This window comes from Chroicocephalus ridibundus, chromosome Z (assembly GCF_963924245.1).
Source record: "Chroicocephalus ridibundus chromosome Z, bChrRid1.1, whole genome shotgun sequence".
In the NCBI taxonomy this organism is placed as follows: Eukaryota; Metazoa; Chordata; class Aves; order Charadriiformes; family Laridae; genus Chroicocephalus; species Chroicocephalus ridibundus.
Genome location: NC_086316.1, coordinates 85,656,624 through 85,682,151, shown reverse-complemented (window position 1 = coordinate 85,682,151; position 25,528 = coordinate 85,656,624). Strand labels below are relative to the sequence as shown.

The following is a 25,528-nucleotide window of genomic DNA, read 5'->3' as shown; positions in this document are numbered from 1 at the left end:
GGCTGTAATTAAAAAAATAGCCGAGAAGGAACGGGAACCTGAGGGTCACAAGAAAATGGCGTAAATGCAAGTCTGGGAAATCATCGTTGCGTCTTTTTGGCCCAGGTTGTTGGGCTTATTTCTCCCCGCCTTCTGCATGGGAAGCGCGGGTGCCTACCACAGACCTGATCTGCCACGCGGCGGAAAACGGATGTAAACTCCAGGGAAGAGATACAGTGGGATAACGGACGTTATACAGAGCAAAAGGCCATTGTAACGGCAGGAATTACTTTAATATACAATCATATTACATTGTGCTATAAATAAAACATTATAAAAATAGAAAAAGAAAATGACTTTTTATAATTAATAACTCCAAATTCTTCTTTTTTTCCCTGAATGTCCCCTCTGGATAAACAGCAAGAAAGGCACCAAAAAGCGCTGCTAGAAACACGGCGATCAGGAACAATTCTTGGAGCCATTGACAGCTGAGAGAGGTTATTTTTTGGCAGCCCTTGGGAACTTCTTGAACTCAGCCTGTTCCTTGAAAAAAAGCTGAGCAAGGATGTGATCTGCTGTTCCGTGGAAGTAGTCCTTCATACGGAGGGTTTCCAGCTGTGAAGAAAAAGACAATATTTTTAAAAGAATAAGCATAGCTACCTGATCCCTTCCGTATTATATTAATAATACGGAATACTGAAGTGCACCTCAAATCCAAGATGAAAATTAATTAAAGTATACAACTAACGACAAGTGGGCTGTCAAGATCACTGGATACATGTAACCTGAGATAAATACACCCTTGCTCTGGCTCCTGGGATATGGATTTGTTCGAGGCTTAGGAAGATCTCGCCCTTTTGCGGGTGCTCGGTCTGTGAAGCCCCTCAGCCTGGCCAGGCCAGGCCAACCTCCGTCTCTCAGACACCAGCAGTACGTCGTGCACAAACACGGTTTGAATTCCATCTCTCTTACACACACACACGGGAGCACGTCACACCCTGCCACAGGCCTTTTCTTTGCCTTCCCCACCTCTGTTTCCGCGTACGGAGTTCTGATAGGTGTGGTTGGTTCTGAGAGTGGTGCCAACCGTTCACACCGGAAGGGAATTTGCACTGGCAGCGTACCTGACGTATTCTTAGAGTTTATTTTGAAAAGGTGTCCACCGAAGCATAAAGCTTACGTGCGTGAGAAAAGCATGAGATTCTGTACGGCTGAACACGTTTCTACCCCCCTTGCCCGGAAGAATTCTCACCTGGTTTCCCGTACTGTAGGCCAGAACTAAAAGCAAATCCTCGTCACAGACGCTCTTGATATAATGTTGGGTTCCAACGGGGAAAAATATGACGTCTCCAATGCCAATGTTGAAGTTGGAGGTGACTCCGGAGAGAATAACTCCAACCTATTGCAAAGTAAAGCAGCGATATTCAACAACGGCCGTTTTCAGCGTGCTTTTACTGGATAAATACAGGGCGACGGTCCCAGCGCTGCACGGAAATCGGCCGGCGCAGCATCGGCGCTTTCACTGAGGCTCCAAAAAGGCAGAGGGGTCTCAGGCAAATTCCCGAGTAAGAACATGGGAAGTCCTTATGTTATCGGAGTCTCATCGTTCCATCTTTGTACTTGGTGAAAAACATATACAATAAAATCCTGTACTCGAAATCTTAATACTCGCGGAAATTTTCTCTACTTGTCTGTTCCTCAGAGGCGCTAAATCAAAAGTATTGCCTTTTTTATTCCGTACTCCCAGAGTTCAGGAGAGTGGCGGTTTCTCTAATAAGCATGGCTGATTTTGCTGAGCGACTTAAGAAAACGGACAAATTCTGCTCTTTGTGTAACTCCACTTTGACTAGACAAGATTCTGCAAATGTAACTGAGCGCAAAATTTTGCGTGGAGCAGGAAAATGTGGACGCGGGAAGTTTTGTAATGCTGCTGATTACAGCATTATTAATCAGGGCCGGGAATCAGCTCTTCGGTCTGTAATTGTTTTACAGCCTAAACTCCGCCGACTTATCCCTCACCGATGTACCAAATTACCTGTCCGCAGCCGCTAATGACGTAACCCATCTCGTTAGCGTTGAAGTGGAAATGAGGCTGCCCCAGCCCGTTGCTGAATATCCGGAGAGTTGCTAAGGTAAGGGTATTTTCATGCTGCAAAGCAGAACAAAAACGTTCAGAAAACCAGCCAAGTTTGCTACGTCTCTGTTACACACGACGAAGCGGTGATGAACCCACACGAATTGCATCCCGTGCCTTATGTTTAAACAGCTACCGTATCCGATTGAGAGCCCATACCTTGTTCAGCGACTCACTGAAGATTTTTTCTGTTTCATTTAATCCAGTGCCGTTTATGCGGTAGCGAGCCCACTGGAAGACTCCTCCTGGAAAAGGATATTCTGCTGACCCTAAAACAAAGACAGCTAAATGAGCGTTTCCAACAAGGTTTGGTTAACAGCTTCAAGTCATTGCTGCGTACTAAACTTGAGGCCTCGAGTCTTACGAGCCTCTGGAAGCAAAAATAAAGCCCGTTTAGCTTATCTGTCCTTCACGCACTAGACACTGTGCAGTCTCCTTTCCTGTATTTTTCGGTAGTCAGATAACCACAAGGAAGAATTCCAACCAGATTTTTTTCCATCCCAAATTGCTGTCAATAACAGTACGCTTAAAGAACATGCTAACTTTCAAGATATTAATTCATGTTAACCTCGACGTACAATAAAGTACTGCCAATGCAGAAGAACATTTTGGTCCGAGTGCCAAGATTTTTGTCCCAAATCTATTTCTTATGACCCCCCTCAGGTGTGTGTGGAGCTCTGGACCTATGTTTGCTTTTTCTAGCTTCTTGGATAGACTATGCTACTTGGAATTCAGTTTTGCCACCTCTGTTTATTAGGTGCTCACTGATAATCGCTAGATCCAGACTGTACAGAGGGTTGTTTAATTCAAAGGGTGATAAACCAAACAGTGAATATGGGTCAATGCTGTTTAGGAAGTTGTATTTCCACAAGAAAAGGGAGGACATAATTAGGTATACGTTAAAGTGTTTATTCATTGAGGTTTCATACGCAAACGCAAGATACGCTAAGAAGCTCAGCACCAGTCACTCTCCAGCTAATCTGCTGCAGGGCTCCCTGGTCTATTAGATTTTAATTTCTGAATGAAAATTTAGGTTATTGCTTAACTTAAGTGCAGCAGGGAACACACCAGTCCTGCTTTCATACATCAGTAGAGAACCTTGAGCTGGGAAGTATTTAGCTCATGCCCTGCTGCTTCCTGGCATTCTGCTCTCATACCCACTGTTGCAGATAGAAACATTAAAATCAAAAGGGGAAACTACTTTGAGATAAGAATCAGGTTATACAGTTTCAAAGGGCAGTAAGGGGACATATTATCAATACATTTTTCATTTTATCTCCTTCTTCATATACTTTTTGACTCCTGTTTCCGCCAATTGATTACAGATCCCCTCCTCTCCCTCCCTAGAAACAGAGAGCTCTTACATCCAAAGTTCTCAGCTGGATACCTTTGAGATTGTAGAAGTACTGCCATACAAGGTTGTCCGGAGACTGCACATAGGTGGCATTTTTCACAAGCTCGTCTAAGTTTGGTGGGAGGTTAACTGCTTGATCATCTTCTTGTTTCTTGAAAGTTCGGATGAAGTTAACTCCACCTTGTGGCTGCGGGACACACAATGCGTATTATGTTGACAGATAGACACAGCAAACTGCGGAATTAAAATGTTGCTTCATTGACTATCCCACCTTAATACCTGGCGGTAGAAAAATTCTGCCCTGTGGACGCACCTCATCTCTTTAATTGCCTCGCCCTGTCAATACTCTATTTTGCTGCTTTGCTCTGCCCTTCCTTCTCCATTACCACAGAGATTTGGAGCAGAAGGGAAACTTGATCTCACTCCCATAAAACTGTTTCAGGGTGGGAAGGTCTATCAGCATTCTGTGGTTTAAACATGCAAATTTCTCAGACTCAGCAGAAATTCTGTGGCCGTATTCTTGCTCGTGGGACGTTGCCAACTAGTCAGGGTTCAAATAAAATCCATTTTAACAAGGAGATGGATTTATCTATAGTTTCCCATGAGATGTTCTCATGCCACAGAATTCATGAAGGGGCTATTGGGAAATTGCCTTTGGGCCTCAGTATGTTATTTTCCCTTCCACCCTTAGAAATACGGAGGAGCCTCCATGAACTGGGGATAAATGTGAAGAGTGGAGGAGAAAAAGTTTCTTGGAGAGAGCACCATCATTTTTTTCTCCTTGTGTATAAAGGAACACGCAGGGTGGCAGAGTGTTACACAAAGGACACGTGTAAGTAGGGAGGATCGTCTCCAAGAAATATAGAGCCTGGACTGCCACGTTAACGTGCAGAAGACTGAGAGAGGCTGGCTGTCCCATCATACAGACCTTTAATGCTCTAGCTGCTATATCCTCTGGGGTGGAGAAAAACGCGTCATCTACATCCAAGGTCTGAAGTTCTTCATGCGTTGTGAAAAACAGCAAGAACAAACAGTCTTCTGATCCTACATTCTTTATCCAGTGCACAGTGTTTCTAGGGAAGAAGATCACTTGACCAGCCGTGACATTGTATGTGGTCACCACACTGTCGTCTGCACCAATTACTCCAATCCAGGCAGTACCCTGTAACATAATCAGAGCTTAACGATAGTAATAAAATTTTCTCATTTAATCCGTATGCGGCAAATCAGTAATTCAAATAAGCTGAAGGCTGTTAGGAGAAAACGGATCCTGATGCATTCTCTAACAAGCCTTTATGAACTTAAATCCAGAATAGCATTTGAAGTGACAAAATTGTAGAAGGTTTAAGGAACACGTTACAAATACACGTTGCTCATACTTAAACCATTTCTCATTAAAGAGGCAGTGAACAGCTATAAAGGAGTCATCATTGTCCAAAACGGCTGGAGAGAGGACCAGGTGGTTGTGGAATGCCTTACTCCAAGGACGATGGAGTAATCTTTGCAAGTAACAATATTAAACAGCCTATTCCAAGCATCTCCATTTGAAAATGTTATTTCAAGCAAGAAAACTGATGTCATACATGAATCAATGTAATTCTGCTTTTATTACCTGTTAACATTTTTATATGATGTATATGTAATTTTTTTAACATACGTACATCTTCTATATATACATGATGCTTTAAATTGCAAAACCAATTGGGAAAGCTGAAATAACGAGATAATACCTGTAGCAGGTAGCCGTGTTCATTGGCATTGAAATGCCAGTGGGGAGCCCGAAGCCCTTTGCTCTTGATCCGTAAGGTTCCAAAAGTCATTTTGGAGCGATGGTTATTGATACTTTTTCCGAATTCCATTTCTTCATCACTTTGATATTCATTTACATCGTTCCTGTATCTCGCCCACTGAATTTCACCACCTGGGTACTTATGTATCTGTAAAGTTAGTGAGAGAGGAGAGTTGTGTGAATTGTGGACAGTGGTGAACAAACATTCCAAAAACATTTTAGAAAATTCTTGGTCTGGGCAGTACTGAAGGGATCTATCCCTTTGCTCAGTAAGGATTCTCTCTGTATGTATTTTAGTTGCTTTCCACAATCATTTACACACTTCCTCATGTCACGATGTAGTAATATTTTTTTCTACAAAAGAGATAAACAGTGATGTCAAGAACAAAATTATCCGCTCCTCCTCTTTTTATGTCATTCTGGACTTTGATTTGGGAAATCAGTTACCTATACGCTTCAACTTTCAGATTCAAAACATTTAGAACATTTCCTGAGTGAGACATTCAGGAAAATCCTGAATTTCGACAGTTCCAAACTATTTGCATCTGAAACTATTCCTTTCCCAGGATTTCTACTGCCTCTAGAACATGTTTTGTGCTTGAAAGAATCATTTTGCACTGAGGAAAGGCATATGGAGAGGCATAAAAAAAAAGGTTAAACACTTTTCTTTCCATTCTTAAAAACAATTTTTGTTTGAAATTGAATTACATAGTTAAATGTAAGATGAAAGAGTACCAGAATGGCTGTTGTCAGTTTATAGTGCCCTACTAGCTAATCTAACCTTTGAAAAGCAAAAATTAGTTAGGAATTATTTTTTATACAAGGATATATTTGGAAGATGGAGTATGTCTGTAGAGTTTAGTTAAAGGATACTTTTCTATAAGAATCAAAATACACCTGAACAAAACCCACACAATTCCTAGGGCTTCATCACATCGCTGAACAAATCATTTTAGTTCACTGAAACAAGGTCATGGAGTTCATTTTTTCTTGCAACTTAAGAATTTGTTTGAATCCAGTCATAAGAACAGAAAGCTTAGCATGCTACTCCGCTTCTACTACGATTCGATCTTTCTAGTTTTGTTTCTCAGCATTTCATACTCTGTAATTTCAGAATCACACGTGAAATGGTCGCCTTGTCTTGCAAGCCCAATTTGCTGGAGCAATTATTCAGCTCTCCAAGAGGCACTCCAGAGATCCGTACCACCTCCTACATCTGTTAGGAATCCGAGTGAAATGCTGTCAGAAGTTTGTGTCTCTCCCCATGGATTATAAAAGAAGCCTGGATAACAGGTTCCAACCGCTTAAAAAATAATTAGGTGAAATTCATTAAACTTCTATATATGATGCTAGAATATCATTGCACAAGATGAACAATTTACCTTTGACTTCCCCAGGTGATTCAGGAACTGGAATTTGATGTCCACATTTTTTTCATCTGGTTTTGGGGAAGAGGCTCCATCGTCTTTAACATCCGTCTCTCTCCTAAAGGGAGCGTGATTCACATAGACCAAGGACAGGGTCAGCACTCCTATCACGGTGGTGATAACACAGGCCAACAGACAAACTAGGAAGACTTTCATCAGGGACCAGCTGTTCGTTCTTTCCTGAAATTCATAAAAAGCCCCCCCAAACAAAAAAGAAAGCTTTATCAGATCTAACACACAGGAGACGGTTTTGCTTGTAATCAAAACAGTATGCGAAATTACTGGTCCCAGTACAGGGAAACCTTATAGAGTATGTTGTCAGATTGTTGCTGTCCTTTCATTATTTCATCAAGTAAAAGCATGTTTTCAGCATCCTGGGGTCTTACAATTGCTTAAAGATTTTTTTCATCGCTGTTTCTATTCTATATCACAAAACACTGAAGACCTGGAGCATCAACGTACAGGGCAGAAACGCTGCCTCTGCTTTAGGTCACATCTCACATGGCCCAGCTCCCTGGCAGTGGGGCAGACAGGCCAGAATGGGGAAATTGCACCTGTACTAACATCATTTCTTTACTGAAAATTTCCTTTGTGGACGTTCAGGCCTCTGGAAGAGGGTGAAGGGGAGAACAGCTGGGTATGCAGGAGCACACAAGTTCTTTATGGAAGGCCAGGACACTTCTGGGACCATGAAGCATCGGCTTGGAAGGATTTTCAGTGTTGCCTGTCCCTTAACCTTTTTTGCTGCTGAAGTTGCAGCTTCAGATGAAGAAACTGCATTCTCTGGCCCAAATTTGAAAACTCTTTACTGATTCTGGGTGCACAGCTCGATCTGCCTTTAAAAGCCTGATTTTTCAGGCGGTGATCACCTGAAAATGAGCTATGAGTGTTGATTTCTTAAGCTGGATAGTCAGAAATGAAAAAAATTGAAGACTACTTGGTGATTTTAACAAAACGATCTTTTTCATTAATCTATTTGACAAAAGCTCTTTGCAAATACATTTCTCTTGCCAGCAGAAAAGTGCTCAAAATATCACCCTATTCTATCCGTTAATAGTCTTTTCTTCAGTTCAAATGACTCCCTTTTTAACGCTTGTGTTCAATTAAATATCACAACAGCAGTACTCAGACCGCAGAGTCTCATCCGAGAACAAGGCTTTATAGTTAATGCATTCGAAATCCCCGTTTTCCAGATTTGAAGGACCTTTAATTTACAGCATTTTCACAGCAGTGGCACCAACTGAATAACTATTTTTAAAGTCGAAAGAATGCTGTACATATTACACAGTAATAACTAGCACGGAACACACAACCTCAGCACGACTGCGTGGAGCGAGTTACGTCGTAAGGATGAGTGATATGCCAGCTCTTATTACATGAAGTTAATTCAAATCCCAAGAAGCAAAAACTTTAATGGGAAAATTATGGAGAATTACTTTTCTCAAGGGCAAAAAAAAAAAGAAAAGAAAAGATGAAACAGTACTCTAAGGTGTTACTGTGTAACTCAGTAGAGATACTAAACCTTACCACAAGATGAGCTTTTAAGTAGCTCTTTCTGTTAAAATCAATGGGGAATCCTCCAAAGATAATTACTTTGTCCAGTAGTTACAGGATAAAGAATTTAGCTATTCACTGAAGTGGGGCCAGGGAATTATGCCTTACAATTCAGACCTTAGCTAGTGCACATAGAACTATGCATTTTAGGACCTTGGCAGCTGTAGCCCTTTAGAGCTTTTATTTTCTTCATAGTATAGGATTAGGTCATATTACAAAATAAAGGTTTAATCTTCAGACTGACTGTGTTAATAATGTTTTGATAGCACTGTAAAAGAAAATGACTGGTACCTCTTTCTTTGGCCACTCTTTTCCTTTTGAAGAACTTTGTACGCTCTCGCCATGCATTTCAAATGCCTGGTTATCCATTTAGTAAAGCTGAAATAGATTAGTTCAGAGAAGACAAATGAAACATCGAAACAAAAGAATGTTAATTCCGATATGTGCTCAGTTATGTTACAGAGGCCAGGGAAGTGACTCAAACACTAATGGTATTGAGCGCAGCACCGCTGTGCAGAAACTTGATGCAATACAAAAAACTCTTCTTCACTAAATTACAACAGAAGGGTCAGACAATTTCCACATTCGGATTTAATATTATTCACGTATCACATCAGCCCTAAACTGCAACATAACAGTGAGACAGAATCTGAGCCAGCAAATAGTTGGGGCAAAAAAAAGCAGAGGTTATCTAGTTCCTTTACCTGTGCTAAGGACCTAGTCTATTTAAATTCCACTTTTGGCTGGTTGCGTAACCTACTTTGACAACCACAAAAACGGTTGAGGTTCCAGAACTTCTTTGGCAATGCCTTTGCCTGCTTACATATAATTATTGTTAAAAAGGTTTTCACAAGCCTAAATCACTTTTGCTGCAACAGAACCGTTACATTTTACCCCTCCGCCCTGGAGCTAAGGAAATGCCCTAGGAGGCCAGACCAACAGGACATCCAGCCCAGTATTTTTTCTCCAACAGGACTGTAGGAAATGATAAGGGAGAGCATAGCCTGGCGACTATTTCCAGGTTACACCTTTCATGTTTCACAAGCGGACGTAACTGTTGGATGAGAGATGCTAGAGGGAATAGCCCCCTCCCTTTAGATTTAATTCTATGAAAAACTCCATGGCTTTGTCCAAGTCTTTTCTGAACCTGCTGATACTCCCTGATCTCCTCAGTTTACTGCTTGCAGATTAAATCAAAGAGCACTTCTCAGTCCTAAACACATCTCCTTTAAGGCCTCCCACGTTTCTGTAGCGTGGGATTTGAGCAACATCAAAAACACGTTCCACTCTCCAGCTGAAGGTCCCAGCCTTTTTAGTCTCTGCCTGTTGGGCAGCTCTTCTATCTCCACGATCATTTCAGCCACTTCTCTAACTCCACCACATTGTGAAAATAAAGAATAGCAATAGACTTCATTTGTAACGGCTCTCCAACTACTGTTTTCCACCCATCTTCACACATCCCTAAAAATAATTTAATATAGACGGTGTGATTCCTTGTTTTGAGGCACCCAAGTGTTAAATGCTGCTACCCAGTCATCAAAAGGAAAGTAGGCTTGTGTAGTGCCCAGTGTGTGTAATGACCTCGCTCTTTTTTTCCCCCTCCTCATTTCCTTGATATATTCCATGTTCGATGATGTACTTCTGAACTTCTAGGAAATGGACGTTAAGCTTCATTGCCCTATAATTCCTTGCTATTGTTTAGCTGACTTTTTGTTACAAGTTCCTTTGCTAGTCCTGTTTCTAGACCACTATGGGACTGGACTGAGTTCTAAATGTTCCTGGTAACTGGAAGATAGCTTAGTGTTAATGCTGGCAGACATAGTCCACTGAACACAGGTAGCTTGCGCAAGACCCATCCATCACATCATCCCTGTCGCAATCTGAGCTTTAGCCACCACCCCTTGCCATTGATGTTGTAAGTAAACATTATACTTTCACTGACACCGTTTATTACTCCCTGCAGGGCGGTCACGGACCAAAATGTTCCTTGGTCCTCCCTTATATCAGTAAGGGATTTACTGTTTATTGTTGTAAGCAATAAGGAACTCTGGGGATATTTTATTATCTTTGACAACTCTTCCTCCTTGCCTCTCATTTTTGTGTTTTGGAGTTCCCAAAAAACACAAAGGTCCAAGATGACTCATCTTTACGGGCAATTCTAGCTATTTCCGTTATGCTTCCTTCTTGAAGACCATTGAGGACTACAAGACATATTACATTTAGTTTCACTGTTCCATATTAGGATATCCAGAAATTATATCTTAAATATATGTATTTTTATGAACTGCCAAACTCCTGAGCACCTTTTCCCTAGACTTTTTTCATAGGATTTGTCAAACAGATCTTTGAATTTCTTGTATAGTTGCTTTTTTCTATCCTTCCTCTAATAATCTTGAAAACCTTGTAACAGAATTCTTGTATTAGCCTTCACCTGATATCATCCTAGTCTAAAAATACCCTGGATACTCTGTATTCAATTTATTTTTCCCAACAAATATTTGGTTAACTAGTACCTCCTCAAGGCAAATTGTTCTGTCAGGTGTTTACAAAAATGTTCTTTCCGTCTTGTCCTTCTTGGTTTGGTACCTTAATGGTAGGTCCTCAACATAACAGCACTCAGGTTTTTTTTTTTTCCCCTCTTATTATCATAAAGATACTTTTAACAGATTATCACCGGTATAATCTAGACTCCAATACAAAGGTAAATATTCACAGAGAAACCTATCATCCCTCCCCTTTTCTTCAGGAGCCACCTCCACATTTTTTCTGTATTAATCCATTAACAAATGAAATATCCCACCAAGTAAACATTTACATTGCCTAAATCACAACTTTGTATAGAACCTTATACATTCTTCCATTCGGTTTCCATACAGCCTGCACCAGCATAGATATCTTAAATATTAAGCAGTCAGATTCACTATCCTGTTTTCCATATTGCTTCAATCCTTTTTATAAAACCCCTGTATCCATGGTTATTACGCCTCTGGTCACCTTTCCACTGATAACACATTCTTTTGTCATCAGTCCCCATGAATTCTAGTTTCAGGTCTTCCTTCCTAAGTTGGTAAGCCTAAACTTAAAGAAGCACTTGTTTTTCCTTATGAGAGAGAGCCCATCTCTCCTCAGCAGTCCTTTCTTTTCTGTTCTGGAAGAGCTGTGAAAGCTCAGCCATTCAAATCGGCAGGATCAATCAGGTCCATTAGAATTAACATAAAGTTTTTCTCATTTTCCCTTTGAACAGCAATTCTCTCTGCACAGTGAGAGACCTACCAAGTGTAAAGCTGACCAAATATTTTGAGTGAGGACACAAAAATTAAAAACCATGGCAGATCACAGAATCCAAAATCAACAAGAAAGAAAATACACATCATGATTTTCAAGGGTTTCACAGTTCCAGATACATATACATCTGAGAGAATCCATAAGCATCCCTTGTGGATTCATCTCTTAACAAATGAGTCTCATCTCTTAACAAATACAACCGTTCTGGCCGTGTCAGAGTTACATAGGAAAATAATTAGTAGGTTGATAACACGTGAGCTTGGGGTTTGCAGTTTTTCAGATCCTTTTTTTTCAGCCTAAAACAGGTATAAAGTCTAGCCAAATTAACCCTCGGCTGGCAGCACTGTTAGTCTTCATGATATCTGGAGCCTGAAATAAAGTTTTCCTATATCAGCACCATTTTTTGTCAGTGTGAATAGAATACTGCGTTGCAGAGAGATTTGCTAATACAAATGGATCGTTACAGAGGAAAAGATAACTGCAGCATCTAGTCATTCCATTGCAAAACCAGTATGACAATGGACGTTCTCATTAAGCCTTTAAAGGGCAAAAATCCCCAAGAGAGAAATCCCATCTATTTTCCTCCCCCCATGCAAAGCCACAGTCTTACCACAGATAGGATCTTCACAAGATTTAAGAGCACTCCACTTGTCTTCATCAAAGCCTTTACTTCCCTCAGCTCCGTTTTACTGGTATATATACGCTGTAATTCAGGAAGTGCCCTACTTGTAAAAGCTTTCCTGTATATGCAAATACAGAGGATCACAAACACTCGTGCACATCCTTAGCAAACAGTTCTTGTACCTTGCCAAGAAATAGTGACTTTCCTTCTATCTAGTCCTCCTATTTTATTTTAGTATTTCCTCCAAATCCTGGTCTCTCTCTTTCTGCCTGCCTTTTTGCTTTTCCCACTGTCGCTTTGGAAGACTGTAGTTCAATAAAATCCCTTTCCTCTGATCTAGCCTCAAGGATAAGAATCTCACTGACATCTTGGATGTGACAATTTACATATTCCGTTATTTTTCCTGAGTGGCAATTTCTTCATTCTAATTATAGGCAAACTGAATTCCAGCTATAATTGCAAGAACTGACCCGCATATACAACCAAAAAGTTACTTTTTTTCTATTGATATATAATGGATCGAATCCCTCTTTAAAATACTCTTCAATGGCAGGAAAAATATTGATAGCATTTAAAAAAAGAAATCTTGATGTGAAACCAGTTGTCTCCACTTACTGGCTAACGGTGGTTTATTGTGTTTTGATTTTTTTTTTTTTAATTCTATCCTTATTTGAGTTGCTATCAATTTACAACTAGAAAGCGTCGCTCATTTGTTTAGTTTCACATGCTTAAGGTACTTTCATCCTGTGCAGTACAGTACCTCGCACAGTGGTCCTTATCCATGATCAAAGCCTTTCAGACCTGGCCAATATAGAAGTTAGTAAATACAAATATTCAATAATGTCAACGATACTTTTAGTTGTTACCTAGGTCTGTGTGCCATAAAACCCCAGAAATAAGTTGTGCTGAAATTCTCCAAAGTATATTAAACTGTTAAAGGAAAAAATCTGAAGGCTACTAAAAAAAGCTCCACAAAACGAGGAATCTCACAAATACGGACAGGTATGAGGACTCCTTAAGGGGGAAAGAGTGAAAAAGAGTTTCTAGATAGCAAACAAGCTCTGCCCGAACATCAGGGGAAGTTCTAAGGGAGCAGGGAGCGCTTTATATTTGTCCCATGCACCCCTGCAAGCTGGATGAGCGTGGTATGACCTCCAAGTACTCTCAGGGCATCAAGTCTTGTTTTGAGTCCACCTTGCTTGTGCTACCAGCACCCCAAGGAGTAGCTGTACACCTGGAGAAATAAATCTACACACACTACGGTTAACTGCCCACACACAGCATCCAGAGTAGCTCAAAAGCAGAGCAAATTCATTGTGGTCCACACCCAGACATGTGTGATGAAAATGAAGGAGAAATTTCATTTTCTGTACTCTGATTTCAGATCTAGCTCTCCGCATTTGTGGTTTAGGATGGATATTAGGAAAAATGTCTTCACCAAAACAGTTATCAAGCATTGGAAGAGGCTGCCCAGGGAGCCGGTGGAATAGCCATCCCTGGAGATATTTAAAAGACAGGCAGACATGGTGCTGAGGCACATGGGTTAGTGCTGGTTTTGGCAGTGTTAGGTTGATAGTTGGACTCTATCTTAAAGGTCCCTTCCAACCTAGACAATTCTATGATTCTAAGACCATAAAATCTGTCTGAAAGGCATTATTACGTATTACTTATGACCTATGTTCTCATGATGCCATGGCAATCAGTCAATGAAGTCATTTATTATCTCTGCTTACTAATTTCTAACAGGAAGATGAGAGAAATACATAGCTCATCTTCCTTCTACTTTTTCTGGTTTCTATTGCATTTCTCCAAATCAGTACGTGCTCAGACACACCTGCTTTCTCAGGTGTACCTAAAAATATCCAGATTAAAAGGAAATAGTTCACTAGAAAGGCATGTTGCCATACATATTTTGTTTACTGACAGCACAAAATGCTAGGCTGCATTACATAAGCCCCAGAAGAGGTACAAAAGGTTTCTTCCAAAATGTTCTGTCAATATATTTCAATTCCCAACTCAAACTGCTACTTACAGCTTTTCTCTTTGTCTCTCAATTTGCTGTTGCCAAAGGGGGCAAGTCCTACTCCTTTCTCCCCTGCACAACTTCCAGTGCTTATCAGTGGCTTTCATGAGCTAATTCTTTTCAACTATGCTGAAAAACAATAAAATGTTCTGTTACTTCTCTGCCTATAAGCCCACTGAAGGATTTTATATGCTCTCAAGCTAAGAAGCAAGCCAAGGAAAAAGGACGAGAGATTAGGACTTCCCAGTAACAGTGAGAATGAGCTGCCGGATCCGTTCAGCTGTAACGCGTTCTGTGCTCCTAAGCAGGATGCCTCTAAACAAGTGCCTTCTCTCCCCAAAGAGCCAGGCTTCACTAGGACTTCAGACACTTTGATACAATATATTTGGTAAATTTGTGGCCAGGGAACAAGGCACATACAATTACATCAACTCAAGTCCTGCTAGAACAAAACAGCACTGGAAATATTATGTAATTATATTATTGCTAAACCTTGCTGCTTAACTTCACACACAGTATTGAGCTCCCCCTGTTTCTAACAGGGCATGGAATGAAGTGATGACTAGAATTGGCCAAATAGTTCAGGTTTTTTTTCTAAGTTTTTATAAACACACAGAGATTCTTCCATGAAAATGTTCACATTATTTTAATTAAATATTCTCTTAAAAAGCAGTATCTCTTGTCACGTATTGTTAGATCCTCCTGGAAGCACTAACACTCAATTAAGCTTTGAAGTAATTAATGAAAAGAACAGGTATGTACAGAAATACTGAACACAACATTGAGAACATGCACTGGTTCAGCTTTCAAAAAAAATCTGGGCAGTGGTCAGGCTGACAAATTAAATTACACAACATTAAAATATTCTTAGATATCAGCTTCACAGATTATCCTTTTTTCTTGTTTATCTTCTTCATGATCATCAGTCTGCTCTTGTTCATTACTGTTATCTTCAACAAGTCTTTTAAGACATGACAAATGGTGTAAAGCCCTAGATTAGGAAAAATGAAGGCTTTAACAACAGTGTATATACTACTATTTACACTTAACACAAAATGAGGTTGATTTCTTACAAACATCTTAACAGTTTGAATGGTATTATATGCCCTTTACATCTGTGTCTAACTGTTCCACTTATTCTGTTTTAGAAATTATAAAATACACTAAGATTTTTTTTAAAAATGATTAAACACTTGAACTGAAATTTTAAATAAGTCTTTTCAAATACAGGTCCTCACACCCAGTTTCTATTAAATTATTATGAAATGGGTATTGAGCACAGGATGTTAAACACCACAAAACATTATGTCAAAATAGCGTATCAATACTAAAAGTTATGGTTTTTTAAATTTAAAAAAGTCTTTTAGTTGTACAGTACAGGATAAAACTATACTGCAACACTGAGTTTTGCTGAAACAAACGTTATACATAGTAAAACCTTGTTTTCTATTCTGCCTTTTCTCAAGCTTATTATTTCATTAGTCACTTATAATTGCTCAGTAGGAATCAGCTGACTTCGTTAATGAAATATGTTTTCTAGCAATTATTTTCTCCACTGTAGTGAAAAAAGTAAGAAAATATTTTGTCCTGGATTAAAAAAAAATCAGAATTGGAGAAGTTTGTAAAGTCCATCTACATGTAGCAGTAATTAACCTATGGATATAGATGAAATACAAATGTTTATTTACAGACTACATGTCTGCAACCATTCACTAGACATTTCTCTGCTCCATGAACTATCATGTTTTTATTTATTCACTAGTAGCTTATTCTTAACAAAACTTTCAGATCACATGACAACTCTCTCAGCTAGTTTATCATTCCTTTTCTGCATTTTTTTGAAAGCAGTGAAAAGTCAGAAGAATCAATGGTCACTTACTTCTGAATAGAATTAGTAAGAGGAATTATCTCACTGTCACACAGGTTTAATTCAGCCTCTGCTTTTTCAGAAACCTTAAAAAAACCAAAAAAACCCCATGTTAACAGAAGGAAGGAAAAGTAGCTGAATATGACAGAAAACATGGAATTTTTATAGCACTTTGTATTGGAAAGTGTTACCAACAACTTTACAGCATCACAAAGTAATTCAGGTTGGGAGGGACCTCAGAAGGTGGGCTCCTCCCCAAAGCAGAAGCAGCTATGAGGTTACAGCAGGTTGCTCAGGGCTTTATCCTGTCAAGTCTTGAAAACCTCCAAGGATGAGGATGGCACAACCCATCCTGAACAGTTTCCTCTAGTGCTTGGCTGCTTTCAGGGTTAAAAAGTTTCTCACAGTGTCCAGCGCGAACCTCCTCGTTCACTTTATGCCTGTTTCTCATCCTTCCACCATGTACCACTATGAAGACTCTCCTTGATACCCTCCTCATTGGCACAGGAAGACTTCTATTAGGTCCCCCAAAACCTCCTCTTCTCCAGCCATCACAAGCCCAATTCTCTCAGCTCAAACAAGTGCTGTGGCCCTATCCTGGCAGTCCCCAGCCTGTATTGCTGCAAGGGTTTCATCCTTCCCAGGTGCAAGGCCTTGCATTTGCCCCTGTTTAATTTCATAAGGTTCCTGTCAGCCCACTGCCCTAGCCTGCCCAATCCAGATATTCATGGAGCATTTCATTCACTACTGAGTATAGGACATAGGGTTTAAGAACCGTATGCAAGCAGCATCACAAAAAAAGGTAAAAAGAGGTAATAAAAATCTGTGAAGTCATTTTGAAACAAGAGTGCCACAAAATACCAACTCACTGATGCCGAAGGAGGCAAGGATAGAGCATTCTCAAATACACTCTCTCAAGCATTTTTAAAATGTTTTTTTTTTTAAAATTTTTGCACATGCCCCTGAAAGCCTAGGATTACCGGGGATATTATCAGGCAACAACTTTTGCAGAACTCGGCTATTGCTAGAGCAGCAGAGAACAGCACGGTCTGCTCTCTTCGGGCAGGTTTGCCTGAAACGTCGCCATCTCCTGGTTACAAGTAGTGCTTTCTGCAGCACGGCGAAGGCCACTGCCGAGTTACCGACTTGCCACACAGTGTCCCTGCCAAGAGGAGAGGCCGCAGCATACGGTGGCACGGAGCCTCCAGTTTGCAACAGCAGCAAGACACAGGGGACTCAGGGCACAGCACATGCTCCTGATGCAAATGGAATGAATCTGCTGGCAGTGCTCTAAGATGACTGGAAACCAAGCCTATAAAAAGGACATTTTTTTCACAAATGTACACATATAACAAGATATAACATAAGGAAACTGACTACTCACTGTTTCAAACTCTTCCCTTTGCTCAGCAGTTGCATTCTGGCTTGAACTTCCCTGAATTGCTTGAAGTTTAAACAACATTAGCTTCAAAGCTTCAAGGGGTCTGTGATGATGACCTCCAGAAAAGGTATTTTCCTAAACAAAAACTCAAAGAATCTGTTGCTACTGCAGTGCACGTAAACCGAAACAAGTTAAAGGCTGATTTCTATGAGTTTCCCTCTCCCTGTTCTTCAAAGGTCAATTTATAAGTTGTAGATACATGATGTTACACTGGTTCATCTTAATTTATGCCACTGTATGGTCTGTGAAATCACTGTAAATACACACATCGTTAGGAAGATGTGAAGCACCACAGAACGGCCTCAGCCCCGGCTCGTGTAAAATAATTCAAGAATATTTAGACTGTCAGTCCTTGTAATGCTATGACAGCAGTGCTGGAACATGTTACAACATTTCATAACTGACAGAGCAAGTAAGCCTCCTTAATGATAAACATAGATCTATTCATATAATTAGCATCTAGATATCTGCTCATTCTATAATCAAAAAAGCAAATTAACTCAAGGTGACAAAAATTTGTGATAACCTAGAAAAGTCTGATGACCTAACAGTACCAAGAGAACAGGAAGCATGAAGGATGAAATACAGTGAAGCAACATTCACCAGACAGAATAATTTTAATTACTCATGCACATCATTAGGTTTTGTGTCAATTAACTCCTTAGGGAAACAGAAGTATGCGCCACAGTGGAAAAACCTAAAGGGTAATGCTCTGTTTACCACAGGGTGGGAAAACAGAATTTTGGAGCAATTAAGAGTCAAAGACAATAGGGCAGAAAGTAAAGGAAAGATACATGAATTAACAGTATGACTTTCAAGTAGAATACTGGGCTCAGTGCTCATCTCCCTGGCTGAGCAAAGGATAAAAGGTTCCTATAATCAAAATGAAAGACAACAATATTAAGACTGCCAAGAAAGCAATTAATATGTAAGAATGGGAATAAAATAGTGAATAATCAAGAGAAATTTAACCCACAATCCAATTCCAGTGCAACAGCATAAATGACATGAAATATATTACTTAATTTACCTCTTGAACTTGACTCATACCCAATAGTACATCAGCCAGGCTAGGAAATTAGTACTCTCTAATACATCAATAACAAAAAGAATTCTTCCTTTACTTGAGGCAGGAAAGTTATTATTAACCAAAACATGGCGCATTAAAAGTCAAGCTATTACTAAGCAAAGCATTTTATAGTTAGATGCTTAGTTATGACCAAGAGTTAGATTATAGGATTTAATAACTGTATGAATTCATCATGCTCAAATATGAGTAGTGTTCCACAGTTAGACTTTCTACTTGATATATCATAGAAGGAAAACCAATTTACAGGTATTCCCCCCTCTAATATTTACTAGCCTTACATATTTTGGGCACTCAGAAATAAATATTCAATTTTACTAACCTTATTTTTGTCATTTAAACAGTCTTCCAAGAACTTATGTATGATATCTGCCTTGGGGAATGGTAGACCCTCACAGCTCCCAGCGTAGTCCTCACAACACACAGGCACTGGTGGCTTGCTAAACCAACATGAAACATGCAATTGAGAATAAGAGGAGGTTTATAAACCAAAATAATTGTTTTAGGATATAGTTATTATGATGAAACCAGATATATTGCATCCCTGCAACACCAAGGGGGGCACTGAGTAGTCCTGTCAGCACTTTGGTGTATGCGAGACATACATGCAACTATTGTTTCCAGTTTTGCCAGTATAATCAAAACACGGGTAGCCACAAAAATCAACTAAAAAAAGGCAAGGTTAAGCTGTAATCTCAAAGGTCCTTTCCAACCATGAAGATTCTATGAAAATCTCCTGGGGTAAAGGGAAACTGACAGACAACACCCACAACCACATACACCCAGCTTCATCTTAAGAACCATAGGAAATTCTAGTATTGATTTTTAGCACTCTTTGGTCCTGTGAAATAACCTTTCAGTTCCTGAACAACTAAAATATCGCTCCCAAGACTGTTGCAGAAATTCCCAAGGCCACATTGCTTTTTTTTAAAAAAAATGGACTTCCCACTATTAACTTGTTTTTCATAAACTATTAGCATAAACTAATAAATCTGTCAATTTAAGTTCAACTAAATAATTTTCTCTTGAAATAAATATTTCTTGTATATCATTTATATGCAAAGATATTACTAAAAGGCAACAATAAATATTATTGTCTTTGCAAGTCTATGAGAAAGGGAAAGCAGTGCACCAATATCCTGGCCTTGAAGTATCAAAGATTTAGCACTAGCAAGAAATCTAATACTAAATCCTTTCTTTATGCACATGGTACATCACCATTACTTGTAACCTATATACAAAAGCAATTAAATACATTATGCATTTTCATGAACAAATTAGTCACAAATAAACATTGACTTACCAAGCACCTGGAGCATTTTCCCATGACCTTTCTGCTCCTAGTATATCTGTTGTAGAAGGACTGCCATCATTTTCCACAGTATTTGACAAATCTTCCGTTGAACTCTCCAGAACTCTGTCAGCCTTCAAGGTAAGCAGCTCAGGGGGGTCGTCTAAAAAACAAAGACACAATGTGTCCAAGCCTCTTCAAGGGCATTATTTCCACATTACTTTTCATTTTATGTAATACTCAAAGAAAATTACTACAGATGAATTAGCACTGAAAATATCTTACAGAATATAGCCCAAATACAACTCTTTTGGTTATTCTGGTGTTGCAGTATGGCATGAAAATCACCAGTACCAAATGGCACCTGCAAGGTTCTAGCCAGGACAGTATGTAAGGTAATCAAGCATTTATTTTCCTAACTTATGTAAAACAGATATGATATGCAGCATTCAAGATTATTTAATGTTTTTAATGTGTTTTCATGCTATAGAAAATATAATTAATATTAATTCACAACGTGATGATAAAGATTAATACTGTAAGTTCTTAGGCTAGTTTTCTTATTATTTTGTACAGGTTTTTCTAACAGCTGTTTTTACAGACACCTGGGAGAGAAATCATGCAACACATACATGCAAATCACATAACATACAGGACTCATTTAAAAATAGTTTGAGACAAGCAAAGTGACAAGACACATTCTCATATATTTTTTCTATACCTAGCCTGCTCATGATTGGTAAAGTTTTCTGCGTGAAAAAAGATATAACCCCGTATTTAAAGTTCATCATGCACACATATTAGAAAGGTATTTGCAGACATTTGTATATCCAGCACTTTATTGCTTTGAATTCACAACATAAACAACATTTTAACTTAGTTTTTATATATAACCTCTCAGAAGAAGGGAGAGATCAGTATTTCTGCTTTGCATACCAATGAAAAATTTTTCTTAAATGAATAAAGGTAATTAACACTTTGAAACGTTCATCTCTCATATCAAAGCAAATCTTGCTGATATTTCATAATACAAAGATGGTGCTTAACGATGGGAGGACCTCCCTGCTTCTGAAGAGCAATGGCTTGCTGCAAAGAGTAGTTACACAGGAGATTCCCAAAGAAAGCCTTTATGTAAACTGAAGGCATTGGATAACCTAAATATATGGGTTACAAATATCTCCCACCAGCTGTGTAAAGCAGAGAAAAAGACTGGACAATAAATGGCATTTTTTTAAACCAATTTGGTGGGTTGATCTGCACTATATTTAGGAATCTCTCTCCCCCAATGCAGCATTCAAGATTATTTATGCATTTTCATTATGTGTTTACATAATTACACTTAATGTAATTTAATACAATGCTTGAAATTCTATTAATATTTACAGAATTACTGCCATTATCTTGCAGTAAGGTACTAAATATGCCACTGTAATAAATACTTTGCTGTAAAATAAATGCTTAAGTATTGATTTATATATGAAGATTTACAGTATAAAAACTGTTTAACTTGGACAACTACTAGTAAGTGCTTTGAGTCGTTTGTCTGAGATGGGAGTGACTAAATCTACTGTACAGTGCAGCCAGGCTAACATAAGTGTTGCTTTAAAAAAATGTATGTCTTTATACACATACCCTCAAAATTAAAAAACAAATTATATGAAATATACTTACCTCCAGACAGCTTTTTAGTATGTCTCAAAAATGAGTTACCAAATGAGAAGCATGCATCTGGACTGTCATAGTTGCAACTTTCTTCTACTTTGTTATCACCTCTTGGATCCAGGCAACCGTTTTGTTCAAAAAAATTAGAACTGTCTTTACCTACAGAATGTCTTTTTTTCAGGATCTCAAAAGTTTGAGAAGAGGAAGCTTTGCCTTGTGTATTAAAACATTGACCATCACTTTCTTTAGTTGAATCAGAAAAAAGGCTCTTAAGCCAGACTGGGTAGTGAAAACTGGGAATACTACTTATCCCTGATACACTTAAGTCAGACTTATGACTGGTAAGCCACCTTGGATAATTCTTAACAGGTAAAGTGCTGGAGTTTTCTTCAAAAAACAAGGGTCTTGAACTTGCTTTAGAGGAGACAGAACCGTATCTGTCGGGTGTACACACATTGCATTTCTTCTTGCTGAAGTCATCATGTGGATTCTGGTGAGCAACAGCTTTCCTGTTCTCCTGGAGACTGAAACAGCTTTCGGCATTGAGAGATGAGGTTTGGCAAGGGCAGAAAGATGTTTGAAGTGACTGTCTGTTCTGCTTGCTACTTTGATGCCTTGATTTAAAAGGGCTACGCTGGACAAAGGGCAGCGACCCATCTGCTGGGGATGCTAACAGATCATCCGTCGCAAGACTAATCAAGTCTGGGTCACATTCAGTCTGCCTTCTACAGGGTGAAGCAAGAGAACCCAATCCTACGAGCTGATTAAAATCATCCAACACTGAAAAACAAAGATATTTTACATGAATTGCAAAACTTCAAGCATACCAAAAGGATACATTTTTAAGATCCAACATGAAGTAATAATTTAAAGCTGAAAGATGTTATTTACCGGGGGTACTGAATTACAGTTCTTACAAGAGTGGTTTCATTTCTAATCAGAAGCTTGCTAAAAACTTTACCAGTCAAAAGATAGCCCTGCTTTCATTGTACAAAACATTTACAGTTGAGTATTTAATTTCCTCCTTTAAGAGAAACAAGAAATGAACATTCTACAGTCCATTTTCAGTTGCATATTCAGAATTGTACATTTTGCAAGTATGTCTTTAAGTATTTCAGTCCTAGTAGCAACACAGTAACATTAGGGATGACTTCCCCATATTGTAAATTATGCACTTTTACTAGAGAAAAAGATGGCTAAAAGCAATAGCTTGAAGGGCAAGTAGGCAGATAATGGGCCTATAGACACATTTTGTGATTCTATAGAAACTTGCATGCTCTATAAGATTTGACTTTACAGTTTTTCAGGGAAAAATTATAGCATTAAATCCTTTTTCTTACAGAAACTGTGAGGCACTTTGATTCATTAAAATAGGTTCTCCTCAGCTACTACCTGGAAGGGGTTTTTTCCTTACTTTCACTTAATATCAGTAAGTGAAATCTATATGTTACAGACTATTATAACATACATGTAGATCAGCTAATATGTGAACAAAGCTAATGAGACTTCTGCAAAGAACAGCAACAGAGAAATTTCAGAGTAAAATATGAGCAGATGATATCTTTCATAGAACAGTTTCTCAATTTCAGTATAACGAGAATGCTTATTTTTGTTCAGGACATCAGTTAAAATTAAGTAGATGGTTTGTATTAGGAAAATATAAACCAAAAGCTAAGCACAGAAAAAATTGCTGTCTTGATAAGAGAAAGAAAAGAAAGGTGTGAAGCTAGAGGAAGGCTACAGCAAAGGAAAAGAAGCCCTGAATTACACAATATACTACCATAACTGTCCACGCCAATGCAACCCAGCAAACATCCTTTTTCAGGTACAAAGTCTGCCTGTACTTGGAACTTTGTTATTTTAGATGTAACAGACAAAGCATTTGCAATATAAATTTGCTCAAGCAGAGTTATCTGCTCTAGATCTTCTCATAGAAGTTCATGTAACAACCAATTAAATATTTATATATTCAAGCTAACTAATAATGACAAAAGCCAATTCAAACTCATGTCTGTTACACAGCTGGGTTAGACTTCAGAGAGAAGAGTAGATTCCATAAAAATCAATAGATAAGAGGCAAATCTTGTTCTAAAACATAGCAGTGTTTAAAGGAACTCATTCAGTTAATTAGATTCTGATGTCACTTACTCTGGAAAGGAAACAGGGAGTTTTTTTTCAAGACACACCTGCTGTGAGACAAGGAGATGCAGTACCATTGGCAATGAAAAAACAAAAGAACAACAAACACTAAAACTTATTAAAAGGCATATTTGCAGGAAACATACCATGTTTTTCTTTGGCATGATGCTTTGAAAACTTAACTTGTTTGGGAGTGCTCTGACATATGCAGATTTTTCCAGTGCTTATTTCTGAAGATGTAAGACTTAAATCGAAGTCTTCAATATAAGCCTCCAAAGCCTCAGATGCAGAGCTGTAAAGCTTGTCCTTGTAGTGAATCAAACTGTTTGAGTATGGGTTATTGCTGTCAATGCTACAGCTTGTTAGAAGAGAAGATACTGTTGAATCAGGAGAGCAGGCACTGCTTTCTTTTATTGAGCTTGTCATGGTTTTTATCCAAATTTCTGCTAGAATTGTCACTCATCTTTTTAATCAGTCTAAATGGAAAAAGAAACAAAACTGCAAGTGATCATCTGCACCAAAACATCTTCTCAAACTGTAATGTAGCTAGGAATTCTCACTTTTGTTATGTAATTTTATTATTTTTTCCTAAAAATACACTATTTAGCTATTCAACTTGCTGCATTTCGAAGAAGTTTGTCATATACATGCAGCACCCCTAGTAAAGTAAAAGGCAGAAGATAAAGGCTCTAGAAAAAAAAGATAATAGAGAAAGCTTCTTGTATATTGAAGCTTCAGTAGTAGAAAAAATATACATAACAAGAGCAAGAAAACCAAGCTCCTCACTAGTTCTAGAAGAGCCTCAATATCCTTCTTTTGCAAGAACAGTATTTCATGTAGAAGTTACTGACGTTTGTCACCAAACATACAATTCAGCAGAGACACACAGGAGTATCATAGCTTTCCATTTCAGAACCAGCACAAAAGAGTAGCATTCATGGAAAAAAACATAAATAAAAGTAGCTCAGATAGTATGAAAGACTAACAACTCAATGTACCAAGAGAAGGAAACATTATCCTCACAGATATTTTACATAACCAGAATGAGTACACACAGCAAAAGACTTTTACAAGCCACATGGGAGCACTGAGAATTGTCTTATCTATGCAATTTAGTCAACCTAATCCAAGCTGCCTTTGTAACCCCACAACCTGTAAATTGAAGAGTGGGAAGCACAGGCTTGTTCCAAATGCTGTAATCTGAATGGTGAAGGTCACTGAAAAAAACCCTAACGGTTCATTTCATCCCTATGGGTAAAACACCACTTGAGAAATCTGTTAAGGAAACAGCTGCTGTAACAAGGAACAGAGATTAATAGCTTTGTTATATCCAATATTGCAAGCATACAAGGGCTATCATGCAACAGCAGCATAAGGATTTACATGAAAAAGGCCCAGCGGGGAGCAGCTCTTCCAAAGCCCGCATGGTTTTCCCTGGAAAGCCGAGGAGCCGGGCTAGGCACCGGCCCGAGGGCACGGCCACCGGCACAGAGACCTTTCGGGGCCCCTTCTCACACAACACCCCCAGGACAGGCAGGGCGGGCCCGCACGGGCAAGGCCCGGCCGCGGCGGATACCCCCGACTCCCTTTTCCTCACAGAAAATCAGACAACGCAGGGAAAAGAAGCACCCAAAGCAGCACAGCCCCTCCGCACCGCCATAAGGGAGCCCCTCCCGACCGTCCACCCCTGCCCGGGAGTCCCAGCCATCCCCACACCGCACGGCTGCTCCTCTGCGCTTTGTCGCCCAGCGGGTTTTGAAGGGACCGCTCCCCTGTGCAAAATGGCGGCGCGCAGGCGCAGCGGCGGCCGCGGGGCCCGGCGGGAGTTGTAGTCCGAGCAGTGCGGGCGGGCGGCCGTGCCACGGCCGGACTAC

The 25,528-nt window shown here is 39.3% G+C and overlaps 1 protein-coding gene across 6 annotated transcripts; it reads right to left on the bottom strand.

Moving 5' to 3' along the window:
• Nucleotides 1–264: 264 nt before the first annotated feature.
• DYNAP (dynactin associated protein) lies at nucleotides 265–25,431 on the bottom strand. 6 transcript variants are annotated; one of them, XM_063320808.1, is made up of 10 exons: nucleotides 16,047–16,092; nucleotides 8,529–8,615; nucleotides 6,639–6,863; nucleotides 5,198–5,404; nucleotides 4,396–4,629; nucleotides 3,501–3,654; nucleotides 2,273–2,382; nucleotides 2,015–2,128; nucleotides 1,232–1,378; nucleotides 265–594 (listed from the first exon to the last, which is right to left on the bottom strand). In XM_063320808.1, exons 2-10 carry the CDS (start codon nucleotides 8,604–8,606, stop codon nucleotides 478–480), a joined length of 1,386 nt encoding a protein of 461 aa, XP_063176878.1. In that variant the 5' UTR covers nucleotides 8,607–8,615; nucleotides 16,047–16,092; the 3' UTR covers nucleotides 265–477. The 6 variants fall into 6 exon arrangements, 3 of the variants coding, with proteins under 3 accessions (XP_063176878.1, XP_063176877.1, XP_063176876.1); XM_063320807.1 differs by lacking the exon at nucleotides 16,047–16,092 and adding an exon at nucleotides 14,177–15,017; XM_063320806.1 differs by lacking the exon at nucleotides 16,047–16,092 and adding an exon at nucleotides 12,133–13,708.
• Between the last annotated feature and the right edge of the window lie 97 nt (nucleotides 25,432–25,528).